The sequence below is a fragment of the Dendronephthya gigantea genome, unplaced genomic scaffold (genome assembly GCF_004324835.1).
Source record: "Dendronephthya gigantea isolate DGI-Jeju-01 unplaced genomic scaffold, DenGig_1.0 000093F, whole genome shotgun sequence".
NCBI lineage: Eukaryota > Metazoa > Cnidaria > Anthozoa > Malacalcyonacea > Nephtheidae > Dendronephthya > Dendronephthya gigantea.
The window spans coordinates 261,266-271,622 of NW_021163103.1; the positions used below are offsets into that span (position 1 = coordinate 261,266).

General features: G+C 34.7%; 1 protein-coding gene across 2 annotated transcripts; it reads right to left on the reverse strand.

The window, feature by feature from the left end:
- Nucleotides 1–5,501: 5,501 nt before the first annotated feature.
- LOC114533672 lies at nt 5,502–9,472 on the reverse strand. 2 transcript variants are annotated; one of them, XM_028555263.1, is made up of 5 exons: nt 8,335–9,472; nt 6,757–6,823; nt 6,304–6,384; nt 6,143–6,220; nt 5,502–6,005 (listed from the first exon to the last, which is right to left on the reverse strand). In XM_028555263.1, exons 1-5 carry the CDS (start codon nt 8,347–8,349, stop codon nt 5,884–5,886), a joined length of 363 nt encoding a protein of 120 aa, XP_028411064.1. In that variant the 5' UTR covers nt 8,350–9,472; the 3' UTR covers nt 5,502–5,883. The 2 variants fall into 2 exon arrangements, with proteins under 2 accessions (XP_028411064.1, XP_028411063.1); XM_028555262.1 differs by lacking the exon at nt 8,335–9,472 and adding an exon at nt 7,947–8,228.
- Between the last annotated feature and the right edge of the window lie 885 nt (nt 9,473–10,357).

Here is a 10,357-nt window from a genome sequence, read left to right on the forward strand (position 1 = left end):
CTATAAACAAAGGCATTGCTTTTTGTAAGTCCATTCGTCCGGAAGAAACGCGGTTCAGTAATTTTCAGCGACCTTGTGCTTAGATTCGCAAAAATTATTGAATCAATTTATTAAATATATTCCTCAAAAACGGTTTATATAGTGATCATAACAACATTTATCGGACCAACCGCGGTTTTATAAATGAGTTTTAAAACTGACAAAAATCAATTTCAACTTTTATATTAGATGAGCGCTCATTGCGGGAAGCGATTTTGTACAAGCATGTTGCCGTGATAATGCGAATTTTAGTCCTTGAACTAATATGCTCCTCACTTGAGGTTTTCGGGGTCTTGTGCGAATTTGGATTGATTTAGATCAATCTACTAGATAGTTTATACGCCGGGACTGTTTTAATTTCCATCAAAAGGCAAACAGGAAAAGAAATACCTGATGTTCTGCTACAGATAGCGATATATTATGTCTGGTTTGACTAAACATTATATACTTTAGCTTGCGCGCGCAATTACATCGCAGTGTCATAGACGAATAGGTCAGCATGAGTCTGCTAAATTATATTTTACCCAGCACTATGTGATTGATCTTACAGTGAAAACACCGGTCACACAGTTCTTATCCTTATTGAAATATACGATCTTAGGGCCAAACTAATCAGCGAAACTCATCAGCTCTTTTAACTTGGTAAATCGAGTTAACCTATGCGCCAATCAGAATGCGCGCAAGTGCGTCAGTTCGGGCGGCTGTTTTTACAAGTACATGAGTAAATTGAGTGCAGATGCAATTTTAAAGACTGTTTTTATAAGATGAATATATACTCTTACTTGGGGGCACTAATAATTACAATTTTATTTCCAATCGCCAGAAAATTTTAATCAGAATATAAACCTCAATTAATAGAACAACCGGGAGGACATGCGTTGTTCCGTTTTCAAAACGAACGATTATCGATCGCCCGGATTAAGCTGTCAGTCTCTTGTTGCATTTGCACGAAATATAAGCAATCCTACATGGATATCTCACAGCGGCATACTGCAATGAAGTTTGTGCCGACGACATGAACCGCGTGTAAATGATCACGGAGACGTTTTGATTCATTCGTTTCCAAGGTTTTTTAAATCCATCTAAAAACAAGGATTCCCTCCTTTCAGAATGTCGAGACGAATTGTTCCAGTGCGCCTACAGCCGTAATTTTTTTCTCCTAATTTTAATGAAAAAATAAATTTGCGCGTTATGTTAGGCTTCGTAATACAAGAATTTTCTTTACTTTAATTCTAGTAAATGATTTTAAATTTAAAACGCAAAGAAACGCGGAAGAAATTATTTTCACCGAAATTTTAATACAATTCATATAATTAATCAGCGCCGGTGTTGGTGTGCACGTTGAAATAAGGCGTTCGCGTCATATTGATTGCCTTTCACACCCCGCGATTTAGACTGAATTTAAAAGCAAGCATGATATTGATAGCACCAAATGGCTAAGTGCATTTTTCATTTGGTTAAGTAAGCTAAACGCGCTTTCTAATCATCTACAAAAACTGATTATATCCCAAAAATAACAAGTCTAATAAGATGAGTCGCGCATTTGGGCAAGATTATAAAAATCATAACAAATGAAGATCTGTTGGAAGATTAAATAATATTCGCGAAGGCACTTTAATTTTTAGAATCTAAGATAAGAATCCTAAATATTGCAGAGCCGTGCATGCAGATGAAATGAAAATGATTGCTTGCGTAAGGGACGTTCTAGCTCGTTCTCAAAAACAAAGAACAGATAACTAAGAATGATGTTTTTCGTTTCTTATTCCAAATGAAAAATTAATTTAAACTTCATTACACATAGCATTTATATTAGATAATGGTCGTTCGGTATATAATAATCACTAATTCGTAGACTCGTGAGCCGACACGCGTGAAACACGGCAGTATTGAACGCGTGATCAGTGTCGACTCGAACTTTGTGTGGGGAACATTGACGATTTAGTAAATTATAGAACTTGTACGTGTACACCTATATGGCTATATATACTGATCTACGGCAATAATATTCGCTATTTGGGTCCCTGTTTATTCAAATGAACCACCAGACGCGGCTACCATGGACTGGCACTAGTATACAGCAAAGTTAGTACGTTATTGTGTTTCATACATATACCCTAGTCCAACGAAGTACAGTCGCATTTATTGCAAAATACAACAATGGTACAACGTGCAATACGAGTCAAAGTTCTGACGTTCCCATTCAGACCAGCAGTCAGTATAGAATGCTCACTTCATGGAGTGTTTAATTACTTTATACTTGTCTCTACGTCGTAGCAATGGTACAAAATATCGCCAGGAGCCCTTTCTGAACAACTTTTTATAGAAAACGCGTTAACTAATAACTATAACTATAAAAACATCTGTTAGTATAATACTTTTAACTGAAACTTCGTACACGGTTAAAGCAAAATATAAGCCTCTTATTTCCACGAAAGTACCTCAGAGGTGTAGAAAACACGTTAAATACTTTCTTTTGTTCCTGACTCAAAACTTTCCGGTGTTTTTCGTCCGGGAAATTATAATTTGTCGTTTTGGGGTTATTAATGAATTCCATTGTCCTCATTAAGTATTAATTAGTCAGACAAGCAAGCTTGGCATATGTTTTGCTGTTGAATGAAATCAGTAAAGATTTCTTAAGATATTGTTCTTGCTTAACCAAAATGGAGATATAAGATGTAGATTAATTTTTTAGACCAGTTTATCAAGATATTAATATATTCATAGCTTAGCTTTGATTTTTTCAGTGTAAAGTCGGTTTGTTCAGTTCCGCTTAATTCCAGCCATTACATTATAATACAAATCTTATGAATATCTGGGAAACGAAGCGTTGATTGTTATATCTAACGGCGGACTTATTAAAGTTTGCGTTTCTTATTTGCCGAACCTCATTAAAAACAATTGATAATGAGCAGAAATCCCTCATTATCAGCAGAAATCCCTCATTATCAGCAGAAATTCCTCATTATCTACTCTTTTTAACGCAGCACTAGTTGAGATGCACGAAATTTTAAACAAGCCTAAATGCTAGGTTTATATATTATCACATGGTCAAAATCACTAGAGAGAAGCAATGCATGTGTTTTCAGCTTATATAGTTGTAATTAAATTGCAAATCTTGTACCCGGCCATATTCCTGTCATGCGTCGATTTTCTCATCCATGCCTTTTCCATGGGACAGAACTGAAAGACACACAATGTTTTAACTCTGGAGAGGTTTAGATAGCCGGCCAGTGCAACCCTTACTTACGTTAATTGGTTGTATCCACTCATCTACGAGTTTTGTTATTCCCTAAACTAGACCTCTGCATGTCTGCATGAGAATAACGCTTGAAAACTGATTTCACTAATATATTTGAATTATGACGCTTGTGCGTACGTTCTTTGAAAACATGGCCGCCATGCATCTAATACACAACTATAGTCGCATAACGTTCTTTGCTGGAGGAGCTCTGAAAAGAACAGTTTTGAATCGAGTCCAATTGAATTAGTTTAGAGTTAGGTTTCTTTTTTAAATCAATAAGTGACATCAATATGCTCTGGGTCTTTAGGTCTAGAAAGAATATGCGGCTTAGTCGTTTTGATATCTGTACTATTCTGTACAATAAAGTTATATGATAATAGTGAGGCATTCATTAATCTTAAAATAAAATAATTACTAGATTGCTTAGCGCCATCAACCCCATCTAAATAAACAAGTAATTATAAATTTCAATTGTTCATAGTCATCGCAAAATCTATAGAATCATAATTATAACGAGAACTGATTATGAAACGAACCAAAAACATCTGTTACTAAATATGTAGAAAGACATATAAACTAGTGGATTCAAATAAATTGAACGACATTTTCACCTATTTATTGTAAGGTAATTACTTAAGCAGTTTTGAAAAACTATGGCGAAACAACGCAGTTTTCGTTTGATTTTATTAAACTTCTCAAAGGCTTCTCATTCATTTTCATGCTTTCAGTTTTAGTTGAAATTTTGCTGTGGTAGATTTGTAATGGAGTACTTAATACTACTGACATTACTCAAAAGCTTTATAAGTTTAAACTTTATGTATTTTGTGCATAAACATGCAGGAGACCCAGCAAAACGTCGTTAAATTTCTTCGAGAACATTGAGTTATATTTGGGGGTTAACAGATTTTCCGCAGCGTAGGTGGGGTAAAATGGACTTTCTCGAAAGGTCTAGGGTCACGTCAATTTTTCCACTATCTCATTGAATTAATCACAGTTACAGACAAGATGCACGACAATTCCTGATATAGTTCTATAATAAGACTTGTAATGTTCTGTACTGTTCCTTTCTAACTCCCCGGCACTTCCACTCTGATGAATCAACTCATACCTGATCCAATGTCAGTACACGAAGAAATCTAAGCTGAGATAATTAGCAGGAATCATATTTTAGTAATAAAAATGTGAAACGCTTGTTTTTATAGTTAGCGGTATAGTATCCAAACCCCCAACCCACCACAATAGCGTGATTGGCACGATATTTTAACCATAAATAGCCAAGCCATTATCAGTGCTCATGCTGGGAGAATATAATTTTAGGATATCGTTTACGTACGACTTTGTTTACAGATATAGGACGCAAAGGATGAAGGAACAATGTAACGGTTGAACACACAGCATGAGGTCAATTGCACACGTTTGATGTCATACTGAGCTTAGCTAAGGAGAAAAACAAGTAAAGAAATTAACTTTAAATTAATCATTGAAACAGATTCTATTTCTATGGATGTTTTTTCTCTCTTGAATAGACTCTTGTTAACCGTGTGTCACTATAAGAGGAGACCTAAACTAACTCTGGATAGCTATCAGATGAATTTCCAACCAATCAGCGCTCGGAAATGTTACTTTATATGAAGTTTCAGACTTCCACTAAGAATCATCTTTTGTAAGACCCAGTGTTACTACAAGTGGAAACCTAAACAAAACTGACTTTATTTATACTGGATAGCTCCATCAGTCCTTAACTGTTCTTCCTCGAGGTCCAGAAGGAATCATCTCTTATTGATCCAGTGTTACTACAGGAGGAAACATAAACTAAACTAACTTTATTTATACTGGATTACTCTATCAGTTCTAAACTGTTCTTCCTAGAGATCCAGTAAGGATCATCTCTTATTGATCCAGTGTTACTACAGGAGGAAACATAAACTAAACTAATTTTATTTATACTGGATAACTCTATCAGTTCTAAACTGTTCTTCCTAGAGGTCCAGTAAGGATCATCTCTTATTGATCTAGTGTTACTACAGGAGGAAACATAAACTAAACTAACTTTATTTTACACTTGATAGCTCTATCAGTTTTGAAAATGTCATCTCTTATTGATCGATTCAAAAACGACACATTTTAAATTGAGTTAGCTCTTACATCAAGCGATCGTAATGTGAAATATTTACAAATTAATATAATACATTTAAACTACATATCATTGAAAATATTATCATTGAAAAGTATTTTCAATCAAAGTATTTTTAAAGTGACCAAAACTAACAGCAATCAAGGTGTGATTTAACTTGTCATAATAAGAAGTCAATATCTTACAAAGATTTCAGGCTATATTACAACACTAACAGCAGCGTAGGAAACTGGCACTTTTCGTTCAGATCAAGCTTGCAATTGCTGCAAACCATCACGTTTCGCCAAACAACCTTAGTTACATATAACGCTAGCGTAGCTGACCCCACCTGCATATATTTTACACTGGCTACGCCCCTGATGACTAATAAATAATTCTTGCAGTATCAGTTGAACATTAAATGATTACAGAAAATTAGAAGGTATAACAAATTTTATAAAGCACATTCATTCGTGTTAATGCATTCAGTCTATGTCTTAGAGCTCTTCTCGTCCAGGTGAAAACCTTCGTCACCATATTTTGAAAGAGGCAATGAACGGTCGCCTGGGTTTGTTTCAGGTCTTGAGTCGTTCATTCCCGAGTTTCTTGAGGCTGGAATCATATAAAGTGGTTACAAGGATCGTCAGACGATCTTTTATTTGAATTGTTTGTCTTCTATTATCATCTGAACAACTGGCACTGTTAAACGTAATGTACAGGTGGGTCCAAGGCATCAATTTCGTCCTTACCTTCTAAATTTTGTAGCATACTCTGATACTTTTGTATCACCATAATTGATTTTACATAACCACAACATGAACCAACTCCTAAACAAGGTATTAAACTTTACTTCAGTAATCAAATCATGGGAACAATTTTACTACTGAGGAAAGAAAAATCTACAACAAACCTAAACAAACAAGTGGTATGTATTTAGATCTTTTTTCAAATGTTTTTGTCCACTTTAACATAACATAAGTTGCAGCACTTCCTACAATGCAATAAATTTATGTTTTATGTTTAAATTTGGTAATTTGTGACGCAGCTAGGCTGGCTGGGGCTTAATTAACACATCTCCAATCTTTCAGCATATTAGGCTTGGAGATTAGATAATTTAGATTAGATTAGAAGTTATCGTCACCCAAAAAAGCTGATGATGTTTCTAGGATTGATGATCAAAAAAGATTCAATCTTGTTCCCAGGCCATATCAAGGTATAAATGTATGAGAAAGGATGAGACTGAGCCTAGCCAGGCTTTATACAGCTATAACTATAAAGTTTGAGGTCTATAGTAGATGATTATTATGAGGGTATTACATGTATAAATTTCTCCTTAAAGCAGCTCTTAATTATACATCATTACCAATAACAAAAGCTGACATCCCAGAAATTCTTGCTTGCCTATGGCATGCCTTAATATCTTCATAAGCCTGCAACGAAATGAAAAAAAAGGGTAAAAACCTTGCAACAGACCTACATTTTCCCAAAGCCCAATCATTTACTAGTTGAATTCAATTCACTAGCTGCCACTCCCATTAAGAATTACATTATCTCTGGAGGAAATTAGTCTTGTATTTCAGTTTCAATTAGTTGATTGATAAAAAAGACTTTTCCCAAGGAAAAAGTAGAAAAATAGTCACTGTTGAAGACCCTTGCAGAGAGAGTGAAATCTTAGACTTTGTGCATTCCAATAGGGGTAAAATTGGAAAAGAAGAATTTCTTAAAGTTCACAGTGTTTGTTGGAGGACCCCTGAACAGGGGCATCCTCTAAGGATTATTTAGTGTTGGGGCCCACTCACTCTTTTGCTTCTCCCCAGACAGTTGGGAAATACATAATTACTTTGTAAGATCCTTCCTGGGTTTCATGTGATAGACTAATTCCTTTTCACTAGATCTCTGGAGGTTTGCTAATTCTGGCTTTGTTTTCAATAGGTATTAAGTTGCCTTTTGAGCATATTATCAGTGGTGATAGGTTACTACCTAAGGTTATGGCTTTACAGTAATAGACTACTCTTTTCTTCAGTGGCGGGGCAAGGAAAGGGGCCTGAGATGCTGAGTGGGGAATTTTCATGGTAATTAAATATGCTCTAAATAGGCCACTTAAACTTCTTTGTAAAATATGCTCTTATTGCTCAGGGGCCGGTTGTATGAAAGCCGGATAGCGCCGGATAGGTATTAATTCACCTGCTTTTGGGTATAACTTTGATTAAATGTAAGTATTTCTAAATTGAGGATCCTCTTTAATAATTGTTGGTTCTAAAGCTAAAATTTTATTGCTTTTCAAGCATTTTTAGAACGGTTGAAAAAATCGCTATCCGGCTTTCATACAACCGGCCTCTGGTTTTAATATGTAATGTGCTTTCACTGATCAACATGTAACTTGCACAACCATCCTTCCAACACTGTTCACCATACAAACATTATGACCAGCATACAAGTGATACAGCATAGAACATAGTCAACATAACAACATAATATTCTACTCTGTATTTCTCAATATGGTAGAATAAGATTTGATGTTTTGAACTTAATAACACAAAATAAACAAAATACCGAGTCCTTGCCAAGCCTTCTGTTCAAAATTAAATCCATTTATTCAAAATATCGACTAAATCAACCAGAGAGAAGTTTCATGTTGAAGTTGAACATCTTGAATGTGTTGTTATTTCCAGTACTCCATACTAAATGTCGCGTGAGACACTCTGGGATTCACCTTGTCATGGGAGGTTGTCCGGGATTTCCTGACTGATAATTTCGTTTATAAAGGTATTTCCGGTTTATAAAAAATATCCTATTCCGTTGCGTCATTTTGACGTCATGTTGCCAAAAAATATTGAGACGATTGCACATCCTATTTAGGTATGTTCCAAAGTGATCTGACGCTAATAGTTTTGTGTGAATATGATACACTCATGATAAATTGTATATGTACGTTACTGACCTCTATAATTTGCATCAAGTATCATGATCTATTCTTTATGTAACCCAGATCAGTTTACACCGAGCACCGCCTTCGAATCCCAATTTTAGCAACTGTTCTAATTTTTGGTTAGATCTACTTATAGATTTCTATCGTCAGAAATCTCGTAGTATTGGTACGTTGTCCAGGTTTTATTCATTTATTGTGTGTATGAAACAATATTTCATTACACCCAATGGTTCGCGGCGAATATAAAACCTGAAGAACGCAGAACTGCCGAATTTTGCAGTAGTGTAGCAGCTTGAACAAGGTTGTTTTCTATTGGTTAGAGCTCTAATTGGGTAGCGAAGGTAGCAAGCCAATAGCACGTCCGTATTACATGGAATCTATTATTAACTTTGAAATTATTAATTAAAACTTCCGGTTTATTTTCATCTTGCGTTTATTGCGTTTATGTGGTTTAGGGTCGTTGAAAAACTTAGTGAAATTACAAAACGAAATGAAGCTAGTTCGAAAAGATTAGTGATTGGTGGTTAACATTAATCGCTCTGTGTACATGTCACCTTTATTTTTTGAATTTGGCGAATTTTGCGACTTCTCAAGAGGCATTGAAGTATTGTATTTGTCACTATTTATATTCAAATATTTTGTCACTCTATTATTGTTCGATATAATAGAAAATGTTAATATAAATGCAAAAAAAAATACAGATTGGAGAGTATTACACATGTGGTATTACATTTATTTCGCTTTTTATATGTTTTTTGCAGCTACGCGAGTACAGTGCGCATAATATTCCGTTCGTCACAAGATGATAAGAATAACAACTAAAAACAAGCGATATAAATACAATTACATGTATGTTTAATTAAACAACAACAAAAAGCTATTGGTGGGTTTCACCATACTTCAGAGTGATTTGAGTGGGCAAATGATAGGAAATTGCGTATATTTACTAGGAAACGCAAAGCCAACACATATAGTGAAAAATTATTAAACTCACTCCCAAGGGCGATCCAGGGGCACTTGGTTAAAAAAGAGCAGTTGAAAATATGTATAGGGACGGTTTGATAGCCAAAGCGCGAAGACACGACTAGTGTGGTGTATGTATATTTATGCTACTTTTATTTATATCTTTAAGTAACATCTCTCATAGGTCACATGCACACAAGCTGTTTTAAAGAATCTACCTATACACCCACCTTATAGACTCATCACTTTACACAAGGTATTTTTGATGCCAGAAGCTAATATATGCTGGCGAGAGTAACAACAAAAAGCTTGAGGTGGAGGTCTTGTGATTTGTTTTTTTTTATCTATGACTGATTTACAGTATATTAGAATATGGAAATTTTGTATTAGACATTGCTGAATGTTTGTATGTATTAATTATTAATCATACAATAATATCACATAGTAACAATAAGTTCTGGTTGACAGTGGTTGTATATCACTTTGATTGCAAATATATAACATTTATATATATAATCATTTGTGGTATTAATCTCTGCATGTGAACTGAGATTGACAGGGTTCAATGAAGCAAATTGAAGTTCTTTACTGCTAAGTTGAAATTGGTAGGGACATGGACAACCAAGCGATAAGAATTGATATAAGGCACCAAGTGATATAATTTTGGTGTTTACAAGGCCAGTCATTATTTATAGCAGGAGTGGGCTGAGGAGAAAATATTTTAATTCTCAAAATTTTCCAACCCCACTTTTTATGTGTTGAGAAAAAGTTTACACCACTTCTAGGCAATAAAAAATAGTTACCTTAATTTTATAAGTTTTATTTACAACATGCGCATTATAACATTTGTATAAGCTTTAAATGCTGATTGTGTATGGGGAAGAGCCATGTATGTTGCATCAATGCAAACCATCCATGCATGCAGTCACTTTATAGATAGTGACTTATTAGATTGTACAGTTCATGTTTGGTTTAAAATTTTATGAAGAAAATATTTATATTGTTTTTTTTCTCGCCTCATCTTTCACTTTCTCATATCTTACCCCACCCAATATAATAAAAATTTTTACCC